At 37.0% G+C, this 18,219-nt stretch overlaps 1 protein-coding gene across 1 annotated transcript in view; it reads right to left on the reverse strand.

Annotated features, from left to right (window-relative positions):
• Window positions 1-18,219, reverse strand: part of LOC135325119 (adhesion G-protein coupled receptor V1-like) — a 271,435-nt gene that overhangs the window by 69,763 nt on the left and 183,453 nt on the right. The window contains exon 85 of the mRNA XM_064502689.1: window positions 12,447-12,625. Coding sequence (XP_064358759.1) covers window positions 12,447-12,625 — 179 coding nt within the window. The remainder of the gene's footprint in view (window positions 1-12,446; window positions 12,626-18,219) is intronic.

Below are 18,219 nucleotides of genomic sequence, written 5' to 3' on the forward strand. Positions count from 1 at the left end.
TGTAAACCCAAGGCCGTGAAGGTCCACTGGCTGGTTCACAGGTTATTGTACATTAATATATGGTCTTTATACATAAAGCAACAGCAAGAACTACATGAATGCAAACATTTTGATGTCAAAATTAAAAAGATTACTGGTTCAATTTACAGTAGTTACCTAAGAGACTGGGGAAAAAAGCAAGAACTGAAGCCAGGGGAAAAGCACTTTTCACCTGTAATTTCAGCAAAACAGTTGGTAGAGGTTGTACAGAGACCTATAGAGTTACATGGTGGGGTGGGGGGTGGCAGAAGGTGGGTGCTTTCCCTACAGTTGCAATTCAAGGATTGCACCATGCTGCTACTTTTGTTTTTGTTTAATCAATGTCTTCAGAAGCAAGTTCAGCCAATATCTGTACTGTATGGATAGGGGATTTTCTGTGGAATGATCCTGCTCCACAGTGCCCAGAGCTTATGGGTCAAAGCAGACAAACCTCAAATGAACCGTAGAAGCTGCCCCGAAGAGTCCAGCACAGCTGTGAAACATGTAACCCACTTACACAACTACACTTGGAGGCTTCTGTAATCAACTACTGCTGCCCGAAGCACAACACAGTTAGATTTACCTCCTTTGACTAAGTGTTGTACTTGGCCTCTGGCATCATCATCTAATCATAATGTTGGGAAAGCGAACAACTTAAAGGATCTAATACTGCCCACACTACTGTTGTCTACATTGTTAGAATGAATTAAAATGAAAGCTGTGCTTGTATTTGATAAATTTATGTCAGTTTATAATTCCTGTAGATTAGTTCAGAGACAGGCCCATACGTTCCATTTCATATGGAGTTCGACATGAGAAAATTAACTCTTTCGCTGAATTTAAGTTTGAAAGGAAACATAAAATGTTTAAAAACAGTTTTTCCAGATTTTATAGAGTGATAATGTGACAGTCAGCCATTTGACTTTATTTAATTTTCTTCTAGTTTCCTTCTTTATGCATAAAAAGGACAAGGAAGGAAAGTAAGGGGAAGAGGAAAAGGAGGAGAAAAAAAGGAGAAGAAAATGTGCTTATATCAGTCTAGCTAAGAAATTTCAACTCGGAAAGCAGTGGATCTTACAGTTTCTAGAAATTAAGCCAATACTTGCCCTTTCATTTTTACATTTGGGCAGATTGTCCCAAAGTTTTTTTGAAGAAAGCCCTTTCTAAATCAGTGGGATTTGCTAGAAATTAAACAGTGTGATTTGACCCAGTTACCTGTATTCACATGTAAAAATTCATTACTTTATAAGCAGCACTATATTCATTAGTGGAGGTACTCACTGAATAACTACCAGCCATAGTAAACACTGGGAAAATCCAGTCCACTCTGAACAAAGAATGAAGAAGTGCCAAGATGCTGTTTTGAAATATTAAAGGACAGGATCTTCAGAAGACTCAGTCTGAGTCAGTGCATGCAACAACAGCCTTGTCAATACACCAGGCCTTTCACATAATAAAACGAAAAGCAATTTTCATCTTTTACTGTAGCTGCTGTTATTAGATAGCTAAACAGATGAGGAAAAGGGGAAAAATAAAATCCCTAAGAAACTCTTTTCTATAATGAGAATCCAATTGGTCATCTGTTGTGGTTTTAGTACTTGGCCTGCTGTGTTTCAGTCATCTCATTATACCATCTTCTACAAATTTCTCTGAAGATTTTTACACCTAATTTCATTTTTTCCCCCTGTGAAAGCAGACACTAAGGAAGCACCAAATATCAAAGGAGAATCTGTGATGTATTCAACATGCAAACAAAACACTTGTGATTCTGCCTTGGTGAACTTGGACATTACAGTCCTGTGCAGCTAGCAGCAAGGACCTAGCGTGCACGCTGCGTTAATACGGTTCCTAGCCAGGACACTGGCAGCTCTGGAGTCCCCAAGCAGGCAGTTGAGGTTAGCCTAAAGAACAAGACTGTAAAAGGACCAGAACACTTGTAGCCTTGGGCATTTGACCAGAAAAAAAAGCTGGTAGAAACTTGGTTGACATTTGTTAGAGCAGTGTTATTTTAAAAGGAGTATAAGGAGTTATGTGACTGATTTCAATTAATTATCCTGCTCCTATTTACATCTAAAGCTTCTTCCCCATGCATATCGCTCATTATCAATGGCTTTGAAACCATGAGCTATTATTATGGTTATTTTTCTGACTTTTTACTATTTTGTATTTGTTACAGTGTCTCACATTCAAGAAAATGTTTCCCTGATACTACTTGTTATGGCAGGCACTTTTTTTCCTAATTTGAGTACTTTTTCCATCTGTTCTTTAAACCAAAGATTTTCATATAAGTCTAGCTGAAAAAGAAGATGTTTCCATATGCAAACTGTCAAACGTAAATCAGGCTTATGTTCACAGTCTGCAAAAAGAAAGGAATAACAGACTGTCAAGCCACAGTGGTTTTCTCTCTTCAGAACAGTATTTGGTATAGACATTTTTGTCATCTGCATGTTTTGTCCCACCTATTAAGTTCTCTGTGAGTACTACAGCCCTTTCTATTGCAACCTGTATATTAGACAGAGTGACTCTATGTAAGCCATGCTGACAATTACATTTTATACTGCTAGTACAAAGCAATCCACTAAAGCTGTGTTCTTTTTTCTTCCACATGTACCTTAGCAGAGAGACATTTTTTAATTACTGATGCTGTTGCATAGCACAGACAGAGTTTCCTTTCCTAAAGTACAGCTGACTGCACTGCTAAGTATACTCAGCGTCCAGGTACTTCACCTAACTAAAGTATGAGCACAAAACTGACCTGTTGCAGAACAATGACGTGGTAAAGTTCAAGAAACAACTAATTCGTGTTACTCTTTTCAGGAAGATAAAATACAAGAGGTTGGATGTATTTACTTCTTAAAAACAACATGTCAGTGTCAGTGAAGTACTCCAAGGAAGTTGCTGATATTGATCTCAATATTGCTTATTTTAGCACTCCCCGTTATAGTTTAGCACATCAGGTGATGGCTTTTCTAAAATGCTGGAGAAAGGATAAACCAAGAACAAACCTGTATAGTAGCAGTAGGCTGCATTCTGCTAATTAAAGATCATAAAGGAGGAGGGTCTATATTGTTCATTTCTTACACAACTTGAAGGGAACTATGCAACCTTAAAAAGCTGTCAGTAGCAAGGATCCAAGTCTTTATCCTGCAACTGTTCTGTGTGTTGCTCTCCTCATAGTACCATACAGGCTTCAAAGGAGTCGCTTGGAGTTTTGCTTGGGTACAAAAACCCCATCAGCTGGAGCTGTTTGAAGGATGAGGCCCAAAATCATGTAACTTTAACCTTTAACCACCTGTCACTGCAATGTTTTAAAATTACCTAACTTGAGTTGTCAGAATCTAACTGTGGCTGGGAATTTTATCTTCAAAAATAATACATATTTTTCTTTATTCTCACTTTTCAAAATTCCATCACTAGAATCTTCCAGAATTTCCCCTTCTTTATTTTAATGCTTTAAAAGCACAACACAGTGCTTTATGTCTTTCTGATATGCTAACATTTGCTTAACATTAACAGTAAATATTTGCAAAGATATAAAAAGCACTCAATCCCCCCAACCATTTTTCTCTATTGAAAACCTATGTTGGTAATGAGGGTAATTAAAGCCATCACATTTAGCAGTGAGATATTTTTATATAATCCTTAGCAGTGGGTTAGCACACTAGGCAGCTTCATTGCGAATAATGGAGGAGTTCAGAAAATAAAAAAACACATGCACATAATACAAAAGGCCAAATTTTGTGATCTTTTAACTGATGCTGTAAGACAGCAAAGCAGGGTAATTTGCCCAGTAACATATTTTTGGGATGTCTATATTGTAGTGCAATGAAGAGATAACCCACACAGCTCAAGTTCATGAGAAACATTTCTCCTACAGTAGCACAGAGCTCAGCATGGGCTAATTTACCCTGCTGAGAAGGGCAAAACAATGAATGATGAGAAATGAGCCAGTGAAAAATACAGTCTTTTCTCCCTACTGTTTCAGCTCAGTAGTTCATGCAGCATATGGCTTCATATCCAGATGCTTAGGTGTCATTCTCTGCTCAACTCTAGCAACAGTTGTTTGAAAAAGCTTCTAATTCCTAAGTGCTTTAATAGCAAAGTGAAGAGAAAGGAAGTGGTAAGAGAAGTGTTTGGGATAACAGGAAGCACGAGCAGGCAGGGGAGAGGGAGGATCATGCACGGAGACTTTTCCAAGCCTGTGCACAATATAAAGCAAGGGATAGGGATTAGGGGCTGGGAATTCCACATCCATTTATCATACAAACCACACACCTTATTCACTTAACACTACTGACAGCTCAATTAAAGTTGCTGAATTCTTTTCCTTGTTACTGACTTTGTTGTTCCTGCATGTAAAAAGTCTGATATTTCAAACATTTTATTCTTAAGAATCAGGACTAAATCCAGTACTTTTGAAGTAATACCAGAAGGGGGGTGTAAGAGAAAGAGACTTAATACAAATACTTGGCCAGAAATTAGCTCACTCAAGCTAAGAAATTTCATTTTACTGGGAGTGGCACTAGTCTTTGGGATTAAGAAAGCAGGGCTCCATTTTAGGGAATAGCTAGTAAACTGGGAATCTGAGCCCAGAAAGTATGCCAGAAATGAAACAGTGATGCAACTTGGTGAGACTCAAAGAAGCTTCCAGTATTTTGGCTGACTGGGTTAAATGTCAGTGCACCAGCCAGCTAGGTATTCAGTTAGAGAGAAAGCACGACTGCATCTGTAACAAATAATACTTAAGGCTTACTGAGTCCTTCTAAGTGCAGGCAGTAAATATTTAGAAGTTGCAAGGGCTGTAGCCTTTGGAATAAAACTTCCTGAAGAGCAGTGGCTGGAAAGGTGCTTCAGTAAAATTTCATCCTTACAACAGCATTAGGACAAATGAATCTTGATGTAGAATTGCTTACCCAAGGTATCACAAAGCATTATGTCTCATGTATTTGTTCAGGTTGAGGCCTGGGCCTGGATTGCCCACCATGGGCGCATGTGCGCACACACACACACTTCCATTTGAGCAATCTGGAACGGACCTTTCCATTTAAACTTCCAGTCTTGGCAAGACTTCACAGTATTTCTCACCATTTGCAAGGTTTATGCCCTTTGTACAACATCATACACAAGCACAGCATAATCATTTGCAGGGCAAGTTTATGATTCTTTCAGGCCTTCTATTTCCTTCCTACACTCACAAAAGATGCCAAATACTGTCTACCCTGCTGCCTCTGCTAGCAATGGTGCTTCACCACATGAGGACATCTTTGGAAGTGTACACTGTCTGCATTTTTGTGCACTGCACAGCTCTTAGCATACCGGTGTTAAACAAGCCAATAATTAAGACTAATATCTCAGAACATTAATTGTCTCTGGGCTTCTATTTTATCACTAGTTTGGGTTACCATTCAACAGGGCATGACTTGCTCAAAGAAAATGAGCATTCAGGGAGCAGCTGCAGTGCTTGTTTTGTCTGAAATTCAGCTCTGATTCCTTCTCATGTGAGGATACACAAAGTGCCCTTGACCCATTGCTGCTGAAGGATACATAGGCCTGGTACTGAAACACATTTTAGTTTAGTTTAAAGTTTCTTTTCTAAATAATGACAATGTTGGCCATGGCTCCTAGACACTAACATGTGCCCTGTGCCATGCCTATGTGTTGGAGCTTGATTCAGAGAAACAACAACGTGAGTAACTCTTAGTCACAGAAAAAAGCTCATCATTTCCAGCTTTCTGTAGTCTTGTAGTCTCCTGCCCCCTCTATGTGGGTGCGTAGTCATAGATCCAATGACTTAGCTGGAAAAATTTCTGCCTTGAGCTAGACTACTAGATAGAAGACAGAAGTAGATTTTTTTTTTTTAACAAAGGCATTTTGCTGGATAATCTTTGTTCATTCTTTGTCATTCATATCATCACAGCTGATGATACGATACAAAGAAGATATATCTGTGAAAAAATTTACCTTTTTCTGCTCTAAGAGGTTATCATTTCACTATCACTGAAACCAAATACAAGTGTACTTCTGTAATTTTAAAGTACTGTAATGATACAGGGTTTTTTTTGTACTCAATTTGTATGTTATAGAGGATTTTAAAGAGGAAAATGAATGAATCACGTGGAACTCCCTGATGTAAAGGGAAGATTGTTCTTCCCTTGGAAAGTAAATGATCCTGCTAAAGAAGAGACATGTCCAGAAACTGAAGGAATTAGCAAAGGGAAAGCGCTCTTAAAAGTGCCAGTGAGCATACAGCCCAGTCTCAGAAGTGCCTGAAAAGGAAATTCCCAGGAACTAGAAGAAACTATACAGAGTTTGCTTCAATTCAAAAAGCTACTGATATGACGAAAACTGTGCTTGAAAACTATGACCAACTTTTGTAAGGACACAGTGAGCAGAGGGTGATTTGTTTATGAGCTTTTAGATTTGTATTTTGTCATGTCTAATCACTTGGAGAGTGCCTGTTTTAGTTTATACACTAATAAAAACAGGCCTTTGGTCTTCTTTGGAGAGCTCATTCAAGAAAAAGGTCTAGTCAGAGTCAAAGCTTAAAGTTCCAATGCAATTATATACAAAAGTACTTCTTCTTAAGTTTATAAAAAATATTTTAATGGTACTGTAGGTAAGATTTTTCAGACATGCCCAAATAAGTTATAAGTCCAAGTTCCACTGAGCTGTGATTCTGGCCAGTTTGAGTGGTACATTTCCTTCTTTTTTATAGCATCTATTATATCCCTGGCCAAATAGGGCAGTCTCTCAGATACAAGTCCAGTTAATGTTGCATAATTAAACCTTTAAACTTGTGTTTATGAATGAAAAATGATACTGTTAGTTAAAGTATTCTGGCCTCTGATCTCATAAACAGATGTGCTAGGACAAAACCTTATCAAATGGGTGGGGTTCCAAAAGGCTTCAAAGGGTTTTGTAATTTTTACTTGTATGAAAGTGTGAACAATTAATTGTTCAGAGTTACACAAATTAAAAAGCCACTTTATTAGCAAGGAAGCACGTTTTTATAAGTTCTTTTGTTTGCTTCTTCATTTTGTAAATATAAGAGTTAGAAGATGCCATGAAACTTTGTTTCAAGATAATTTCTTATTTAATAAATATTTCCAAACTTATTACATAAAAATTATGAAATTGTTGCTAGTCCTAAGTCATTCAGTCATTTGAGCTTTTATAACTGTACCTGTAGTGGTTTTCAAAAGAACCATTTGCAGCTCTGTGCTGTAAGCCCTCTAAAATACATACTAAGCAAATTTGTCGCACTTTTTTCCTTAGAGTAACCACTGATGAGATTGGGATAAAACTGCTGTGAGCAAGATATTATGCAATTCTTCTCCTTCATTTCTTCATCTCCCCATTGCATTTTCTGTCTCTCTTTGCCCACATCTGTAGCTTCATATTGCTTCAACATGTTTTCCACTATACCAGGTGAACTGTGTCTTTGTACTTTTAAGAGACCTAATAGAAATATACTGCTCAGTTTATACATATTGCTAAGATTAAACGGAAAAACACTTTGACAATCTTAGCTAAAAGCTTTTCAGAAACAAGGCCATGACTGGATAGCTGTATATACCAGGATACCAGCAAATGTTGAACTTTCTGAAATCAGGGAACTACAGTGAGCTTTGGAATTTGGCTTTAAGTTGAATTCATGTCTTTCTATGAACTCACCTTGATAGGGGGAGGAAGGAAATGGCTCCCCAGGGAGAGAGGTGTGGATCTAGCATACACCTCGGTACAGATTCCTAGAGACAAATAGGCATGGGAGGAACAGTTTGAGCTCAACTTTACTTTGAAGTTGTTCTCTTTTTAATTTGTAGAGCCAAACTGTAGATAGAGGAGGAGTTTACAGTGATTTTTCCAGAGAAAGTGTGACCACTGCTACACTTTATCTACACAAGCTTCAGAGAATGCAGGTAGCTGATAGGGAAAATGATATAAAGCAACGGAATGTTTTATTATTTCATCTGCTCATAAAGCTTTACTTAATGGGGAATGAGAAATTTTTTTTGATTTGTATTTTTCTTACTGCTATTCAATAAGGAAAATTCTTCTCAAAATGAGAGGAAGAGAAAGGTAATAAAGGGGGTAAGGCCATTAAAAATTCTTACATAGAAACATAGATAGCTTTGGGGGGTTGTTTTTAGCCTTTAAGGAGACAATAAAGTGGAAAATGAGGAAAAAATATAATAAATGAAAGAGAAAAGGTAACTTGGGTCTTGAGTTCTCTGCTTATGTCAAAATACAAAGTCATGAAGACATTCAGTGGAATAAAAGTGTCAAAAGGAAATATTTTTTTAAACAATCTGTACCTAAACTGTAGAACTTATGTCCTTGGAAAATATTTTTGAATTTGCTGTGATCTCTAAGAGGGATTGGAAAATTACCTGTACAACATAAAAACCCAGAAATATAGAAGGATAACATTCTTTTTAAAAGCGATATTAAACCATCTAGTTCACGGGCTTAACTCAAATTTTAACTAATAGACTGCTGAAAGGAGCTGATACTTTTCTCTCAATAATCTGTCTCTTATCACTAAAGAATGTTAATGCCTCAGCCATGAAGCATGAACTTTCTAGATTATAGCAACTAGAGACCAGGATAGACAATACACTTGAAATTATATGTTATAGATTTAATTAAAATGCCATTGCAAACATTGACAAAGCTTGATGTAATACCTTTACCAGAACTTAAAAAGCAAAAAACAGGATAGATGGTAAATGTGTAACCAAGCCCCTTCTCCTTTCTTTTACTTGCATTGGAAAAAAGAAAAGCTGCACACTGAGACTGTTTGTAGTGTTAAGTTGAGCCAATGGTTATTGCACACAAAAAGTACGCATAGATGCAGCTATAGACATTTGTATCTGAACTAATTTGTTTTTCTTTTTTAAAAGAAGACCTGAGAAGTAATATATATTTTAAAGAGGGATTGGAGCCTTAGTAAAGATATTATCTCAGAAATTCATAGAGCCTTACCATTTTTCTTTACAAATATCCAGAAAGCATCCACCATTCAAACTCATCCTAGGTAAATCACCATCTCAATCTAGAGTTTTCTTTTTTTTCCTCCTTCATTTGAGTTAGGCCAATATTCCTTTCATTGGCAACTCTTCCAATCCTATTCAAGCAGCCTTTCATCAAACACATCCTCTTCACATTTTCCTAACCAGCTCTTAAAATTTTCCCACTATTTCTGGAGAAATTTAGTTGCAACTCGCTAATCCTGTGTACAAATAGAGAAGATACCATATTTATTTATACTGCGACCCATGTAGGCATGTGAGTATCCTCTTTGATCCAAAGGAAGACAGCAGAAGCTGTACTTGGAACACTGTACTGGTGATAGGCCATATACCGCAGCTGAATCAGCACTGAGAATCTGAAGAATCTCAGTGTCAAATTATATCAGAATTACGCAACTGCATAATAATTGTATCCATGATATTAATCTGTGTTCTGCTCTGCAGTGTCTGTGGCATGGCACCGGTCAGCTCCAGTAGGTCTCTGGCAAGTGTATTCCTACAAACACTGCGGTAGTGCTATGCAGGCTTTTCTTCAAAGCACTAAGTGAGCAATAGTAAGTAACACTAATTACTCCGCAAGTGGAGCACAGTAGAAGCACTACACAGATAACTCTGTGACTCCTGGCACAAGAATGGGAAAAGGAAGAGTTTGGGCAAGGATAGTGGGCTCCATGTGCCAGAAATGTGTGAAGGAGATCTTAGCATTCACAGTGCTTTGCACTGCAGACTCCAGTCTAGGGTCAAAATTTTTAAATCCTGGTGAAATGATAACAGCTGAGCAATGGGAAATTAGTGAAGGGGGAAATAAAAGAGCTCTCTCTTTGCAGTTAGGTCTTCAACGCATTATTGAGCTCCTGTCCAAAAACATCATGCTACTTGGTGGCATCATGATACGGAAAATTTACAAGTATTATAAGAGATTCAGTGTAATTCCAAAAAGTGCCCTGTTCATATCATGCATAAATTCAGATAATTATGAAAAATCACCCATCTGTATACTACTGATGCCATCATAGCAAAGTCTATTAGTTTTATACTATAACATGTTGTGCGAGTTATAAGATACCATACAAAATATATGTACGTTTGGGTGTAAAATATGTCATATCTGAAGGGAGACCCTTTCACCCTCCCTATGAAGCATAAAATCCAACACCGCTTAAATCTTTTTTGTTCAGCACAAGCATAAAATGAGGTTCTTTCAGCGTGATCATTTTGTTGACTATTAACATAGCCCATGGCATTCTGGTTAGGAACAAAACAGTTGTTCAGCCACCACAGCAACGGAAAAGTGAGTTTCCTGAAGAAGTAATCGCTTAGGAGAGGGCTAAGATACAGGCTTTACTGCTTTTATTACTTTAAGCAGTCTTCCAACTTCACATGAAACAAGCTCTGTAGTAGCAAACCATTGTTCTCAAACTGTATTCCTGAGGCCGATTCTGAAGTTATTATGCAATTACCTTGGCTTTAGAAAGCGCCTTGTTATTTTTTTCCACTACTACATTCTGTTTCAGAGAACATAATCTAAGTGATGTACTTCAGTCTATCCTCTTTCTTACTTTCTGGCTTTCAAAGTCCTCTTTTGTATACTTAAGAGAAACTGTTAAAGTACTTCTCAAATTAGCATTGAGCACAGACACTATTTATGAAAATCTTTGCAGGTATCTCCTTACAGAGTTCACAGTGACTGAACTGGAATGAGCTGCATAGTCAATATGCTTGGGATGATTTCTAGCTAAGAAAGCAGCTGCCCAGCTTTGATAAGATGCCGGAAAAGAGTTTTCTATTTAATTTGGACAAATGAGCTGGAATAAGTAATTTTCCTCTACTTAATAATTTTATCAGGCCTTGGAGATTTCTCCATGTTTTTGAAAGAATGATACATGTACATCTAAAGAAAGCCACAGTGAAACAGTTTTTCACTGCATAATGATACCATCAGTCTGCTGTCTAATTTCAATGAGAAGTCTTGATTATGCTACATACAATTCTTGTATGAGCTCTTGTATGAGCGCAGAGGAACATCTTACCATAAGGGGAAGTGCAACACTCCTCATTTGCCATATTCTGTGAAGGAATACCTAGTTATATGACACAGTACAGAGACAGGCAGCACCCGCTGACTGAGCTTGAATATTAGAAATGGTCCACTATTGCAGGCACTTCTGAGCTAAGAGAGGGTAGCAGTAAACCATGGCTAACACGGCTAGACAGCTTCCATGACCCAATCTAGTTCTTTTAGAATTAAATCAGGTATCCCTGCTTATCATGCACTGGACCTTATATATATCCTAAGTGCACACAAATATATATGCATAAATATGTACACATATATATGTGCATGTAAGTAATATTTATAAGTGCATGTACGTATGCGTGTACACACATGCACACACACACAGGCAGTGAATTCCATTATTTACTTCTCACAGTAATTCCCTTTGTATGACAAAAAAATATTCTGAATTTTGCTGGGTTGCATTGGAATGAAGTACACAATATCTTTCTCTTTTATAGAACATGGATGCTCTTCTGTTTTATGTCTACTCTGCAACCACCCTCATAAAAAGTTTTCATAAAAAGAATTAGTACATCCTCACAGTACTTTAAAAAGGAGCTGTGTGTTTACTCTTTGCTGCGCAAGAAGCATGTAATTATGACACAGAGTGAGTAAGCATAATATCCTCATATCCTAGAATAGCTATGATCATAGATTAACTTTGCTGGAAAAGGGGCCAAGGGAAAGGTGATAGGTGCAGACAACAAAAATATTTATCTATGTATCATTTCACTTAAATGTGTCAAGTTCTGTGAAGATGTACTGTTTTAATTAGGACAGTTTTACCGAGGTTAAATAGCGAGGCTTTGAGAGAGCAGTAATAATTATTTGTATTACAGCTATGCCCAACCTGAAAACAGGGTTTAGAATATTATGTATCCAATATTTCAAGAAGTATTTTTGACATGTTATTGTAATAACATTGTTTAGTAGAGAATATTTTTAATAATTTAAGGGGAGGGGTGTTAACATATAAATGGAGACGAAAAAAACCCATTCCTCTGCCCCCTTTTGCAGCAGTCACCATTTCTAGCTTTGAATTGCACAGTCTTGGAAATGAATACGGAGTTTACCGACAAGACAGACATGCCTGAGCTGGCTACCCCAATTCTTAGCCCAAGATGGAACTGAGGAGAAACTGCAGAGGATATACTCCAATTGCTTGAAAAGTACTACATCGCCTACTGATGACATACTTCATTTCCACTAGTCCAGGAATCTCTCTGCCTCCTACTGCATTTGGACATACACATATCCCCTTGCCTACAGTCAAGCAAATTAATAAAAACATGGAAAGTATAATAACTAGCTCATGCTTTTTGGAAAGAAAAACTTACAGATCACTGTAGACAAGACCATAAATCTGTGCTGTGCTCTGATGATAGATTCCTCTCAGAATAATTAAAAGCAGGATTACAACAAAAGCTGGAAGCCCCCAACTCAAAAGGAAGTAAAGTAGATAGCGCCGCTCTGTGTGTTCATCATTCATCACCAGGACGTACCAGAAATTAACAGCCTAAAGAATAAAGCAGAATATTAATCAGTAGACTTAGTCAATGATTAACAGTCCCAAAACCCAAATCACTCTGAAAGTCATAATATGGCATATTCTCTCTCAGCATATGCACATATATAATAATTTTCCAGCGTAAATACTCTGTTCTCATTTTATTCCCATAAGTAACCAAAAGAGACTGATTATAAAAGAAGCATGCTTATTTATGTAATTGTTAGTCTTGGAAGTAGACTATCAGAGAGGGAGAGACACCCTGTTTAGTACAACACATTCCACTTTTGCACTGCAAAAATTGTTCTCTTCTTGGATTTCCATACCTTCACACAAAAGAATGACACAGAATTATGTTCAGCTCATTATCAAACAACATAAGTGAGAACTTTAAAAACATATATGACTCAAAATGAACAAGTGGGATAGCAGAAATCTCTTGAAAGAACTGTTAGTATGAGCAAGGAAACCCTTCTTATAGAACAAAATACTTGCAGAGTTTTGCTCAATCTTTGCATTTTCTTAAGAAGTTCATAGTGGAAACATTTTTTACGCTTAACACAGTTATGCATATTTCCATACATTATTACTTTCTAATAAATGTTGAAACCATCCATAATTAGAATATATATTGCAAAATATTTCTTCACTTCAAACCTATTATACTAACTAGAGCTCTGCATGTTATATAATTATTTTCAACCTTTTATATGGGAAGAATAAAGGATCAATTTTACCTTTTTCTGTCCAAAGGACATCTAATCCAAGTGTGTGCCTCTAGGCTCCTGGGACAGTCAATGGAAAGAGACAGGCATCTTCAGGTACCCAGTGATTCTTACCCAATAATACTTATATCTCTCCATTGACTACACAGGGATTTCACGTAAGACTGATTTATATGCTTAACTTGCAGCTGCTTGTTGTTAGGATAGGTGAATCCCATACGCAGTACCAAGACAGTAAAGTGATTATTTGTGTTTGTAAAACTTTCTGAATTCCCATAGCCAACAGTTTGTCTTCCTGCTTATCCAGGCAAACTGAATTTTTACAATCAAGTGCTTAATTAGTGGTTTGTGGATTGCCTATGTAAGTCTCATCAGCCAAGTATCATTAAAGTTTTTGTTCTGTGATTTATATACTATGAATATACGACACTTTCTATCATGAATCATAAACCACATTACATACAACTTGTTTTCCATAAAAATTATTAGTTTAGTAAGCATTTTAAATGCTCCTCTACAGAATGACATTTTATACGTGCCCAGTGTATACAATTAGACTAATGTAAATAATTGTTATGGCATTTGTCATTGTCATTTGGTGATGGGTGGTGTGTGAACAAAGGCAAGTTTAATTGTCATTGAAGAAACACAGGAAAATCCTAATGTGCAAATTGGAACTGCCTGTATAACTTGAAAAAAACACAGGAAAAACTACTAATTCCATGTTGAACATTCCTGAGAAGAAAATATTAAAGAGTTGAAAATTGGATTTGAAAAAAAAAATCTACATTTTTTAAAAAGGTTTTCTCACTTACTGGCTGATCTATTATAATAGTCTTTTCTCCCTTACTTTATCCCTTGTATTGAAAACTTATTCAAGATTCTGTTTGTCACCTTATGCCAGTAAATATTCCCTGATCTCAAAGGAAATAGGAGTCTTTCCTTTGTGCAGTTAAAAGCTAGCTGTAAGAATGAGGAGAAGCAGAAGACAGGCGTGGAGAAATCTTCAAAGTACATAGCCTTGTAATCCTGACTAGGCTGTACTTCACTGTGAACATTTCCAGGCAGCAAATCCTTGAACTGATTTATGCCATTACACTCAGGGATTGTTCGTTCTACTAATTCTGACTATCTGGTCACCATTGTTCTCAGTCATACCACTGAGATTGTTTTCTAAGAAATGGTACCATATGTCCTTGCCTTATGTTTGTTTAGTCACATTTACCTGTACCACCTGATTTATCATAGGAGAACACTTAACACCAGTGTTCCTGCAAAGATTTAAGGGAGTTTAGTTAGTTCACCATTTCATTTGCAGTGACATTTCTATCTTGATAATTATAAGTTCTTGTCTACAACCCCCTTTTGATGATCCAAAATTAAATCAATGAAATACAAACAATGGAGCTAATTTTAGCAAATCCTTTCCTGTTGCCATGCTGCAATAACCAGTTCTACAGAGGTTATTTCTCACCTGTTCAGGTAGAGCAAATGTACAAGTTCTGATTGTTTCGATGTAGAATACAAAATAATTATTAATTGAGCTAACATTTTAATGAGACAAAGCTAAACTCAGCGACTTCTTTCTTTTGGAGTGAAACAATCAATTGAAGCTACCTTCCTCAAAGTGGGATGCTTTATTTATTTATTTATTTTTCTTTCTTTAGCAATAGGTGTGGATGTCAGGTAAAGATTAGCAAAAAAATGCTTTAAGTAAAGTCTTTCCCAGTTTAGTGGGAAAGCTTCTATTTCCCTTCATCCTTCTTTTTAGGAATGGGGCACGGCATTCATTTTCAGAATTGTTGCATCCTTTCATATAACTAGCTTTTGGATCCTGTTAAGCAGTCCATAAACCATGCTTAAAAATAAGCATTATACTTACTGTAAGATAAGTACTTGTCTTACAAGTCTGCAAGTAAATTTACAGAAAACTTTAAGGTGCCAGTAAATCCAGGAGGGGGATTCAGGTATGGGGGACAGCAGGCTCATGATACTCACTCTGTTTTGCTTATTGCATTGGCACTTTCTCTGTTGATTTATTCCACTTTAGCAATGGCTCAAATAAAAACAAACTGTGTAGAGTCTATCTTTTCCCACGATTCTTCTCCTATGTCAAAACTGGCAATTGAGGATTTAAACAGGTTTATTTTTTCCCCCCTCAAAAGACAGTTTTTAACATATTACTTTTTTTTAAATGCTTTTTTGTAACAAGTTAGAAAATGTAAAAAAAAAGAGAGAGAGAATTCTATTTACTTATACTTGGTTGTCATACTACAGATTGATGGAAGGATAACAGATTATGGAAAGGCATCCTTAGAGTATGTTGTTAAGATAAAAAGACTGCTTTTGACAATACAGGCTTATGCTGTAAGGTAGCAGTTGGTGAGGACATTTCTAAGAAGGAAAACTTCTGAATTTCAGACATGAGTATGAGGCAAATATTCCAGGTTAAGTTCACTCTGTGGGCACAAAGAAGAGTAATTTGCACCTTGCTCACTCCTTTTCTCTTGTGCTCAAGAAAGCTTTATCCTTAAAAAAAAGGGTAAGGATAGTAACACTTTGCATTCTATATAAATTCCCCATAAAAGCCAAAAAATAAGACAAAACAATAGGACAAGAACAATATAGACAAGCAAGTGGCAACAATGATCTGATGTGCCCCTTCATTCTGCCTCTGCCAACAGAGCAGGTCTCTGAGGTCCTCCTCATTCCTGCATTTCAGTAACTATGTGGGTAGTATAAATAGTGATAGAGAATGTAAGCCTACAAATACAAGTTAAAACTGTAAAAAGAGTTAGAATGCCAGGCTATGGATTTTGTTGTTGTAACCATTAATAAAATATAGTAAAATGCTACGTGCAAGCACTAGAGCTAGTAGTATCTGGCTATAAACTACAGAAGATGCACAGATTAAGACAAAAAGGTAAGGAAGTTGCCCTAGAATCTAGGAAGGGAAAATCTTTGATAGATCTGGACTACAAAGTTCAACCTGTATAGGTCCAGCTGTGCAGACAACTGGTTTTACCTGAAGACATTTGTTGACTGGAAATGTTGTCCAGGCACATTTTGAGTACTGCAGTTTAAATTGCACACCTCTCAAACCTGATCATGATATTCATCCACTTCTGTGTGTAGTGATCAAGGCCGGCATTAGCAGATATGTATAAAATCTGTCAACGATCAAGCATATGCACTACTCTATACAGCGCCCAAGTGGGCAGAGTGACTGCATGAGTGGTACAGAATCTATTTACATATTTTTGCCTACTACGTCCCAGACAAAAGTCCTATGTAGGTATAAACACATTACTAAGGATGTAATGCTGTCTCCCAAATCAGGTCATGTGTGTTAAGTATCGATTCTGAGAAATACAATTTCCCAGGCATCTAAATCAGCCATTTAGACAGCAGTAGCAGCTAGAATTTCCAGATCAGTCCAGTTTTCCCCTGGCCCCACAAGCTTTGTCAATATTGTTGTGGGGACCAAGGACGGAGATGTTCGTGGCATTCCTTTAGTGCCTGAGCATTGCTTCCTCACTGTTTTGGGTAGAAATGGTAAGAGAGAAGGGACAATGTTCACAGCCTGACAGCAGAGTAAAGCAGTCTGTCCCCATCCCAACCGCACTGTGAGTTTCTTAGTGACATGGACTGCACTATAACTGAGACATCTGCTACAATTCAAAGCCTTAAATTGAGACAAGGGCTCCAGAAACCTTTGAGAAAGATTCTCAGAATAGACAGTCCTCTGCCCAGTTTCATCAAAGGGGACTGGATCTCTTAGAATACTTCCAGCTATCCATGTGATGGATACATTATTTCTCTGCTGCAGAACAGGGCAAAGATGAGATACACCTTTAGGACACTGAAGTCTGAGGTTCAACCCTGTGCTGCAGAGCAGGCTATTGAAACAGTCTTCTGTTAGCTGAGGGCTCCACTCTCTAGACAACTGGCTTTCTCAATCTCTTCTGCTGATGTGAGTAATCAAACACGAATTATGGTATGGAGAAAGACTCAAGAGCAAGTGGTTAAGAGCACATACTTAGGAAAGAAAAATTTAAGTTTCTGTTTCAATAAATGTATAATTATTTTTATAAATTGGGACAGTTACAACAGCAGAAATAAAGAGATTTCTCAAAATAAACAATGGCTAGAAGATTGATCCACTTAGCTCTATAGTGGGAGATACAAATTCAAGACCCTACTATCAGTCAAGGGGAGCAGAGACTGCAGCTGAGGGCAGGTTTCATCTGCATTTCAGATTTTTTTCTTTCTTGGGTCCTTCTATCTTCAGAACTTTTTCACAGCTCAAGACCTGTCCCTAGACAAAGAGATATTCCCCTTCACTCTGATTTTTATTCCTGGCTACTCTTGACAGTGCATCACTCAATAGGTTATCAAGGATTCTTCTCTTAAGCACCTTTGTCATCTCTGAATTACATGAAGAGCTCTCATGACTAATTCAGGGATGAGGCTTATCGTGAATTTTATAATTCACAGAATATTTTAAAAATGACTAAAAAAGATGCAATCTGATGTAATCTATTCATACTTCCCAAAAAGTTTTTATGGATTTTTTCATAGGAGGACTACTGTACAAATCTGTAATCATTTTGTGAAAGAAAAATCACAGCTTGGCTATGAAAAGGACAGTGAAATAGGAAAAAATAACTAATTCTCATCTTGGGCAAAGATATTACATAACTTCACTGTAAGATATGTGATATTTCATACACCAATGGTCTGAAATAGTGATTTGGAATAAAGAAATAGTAAAATCTACAGGTGACAAAATGATTTAGGTTAGTCAATCCAAGAGAAAGTCACAAGCTAAGCTATATGAAAGGGAAATATGGCAGACAAAGTTCAGTACTGACAAAA

Source organism: Dromaius novaehollandiae, chromosome Z, assembly GCF_036370855.1.
Source record: "Dromaius novaehollandiae isolate bDroNov1 chromosome Z, bDroNov1.hap1, whole genome shotgun sequence".
Classification (NCBI taxonomy): Eukaryota; Metazoa; Chordata; class Aves; order Casuariiformes; family Dromaiidae; genus Dromaius; species Dromaius novaehollandiae.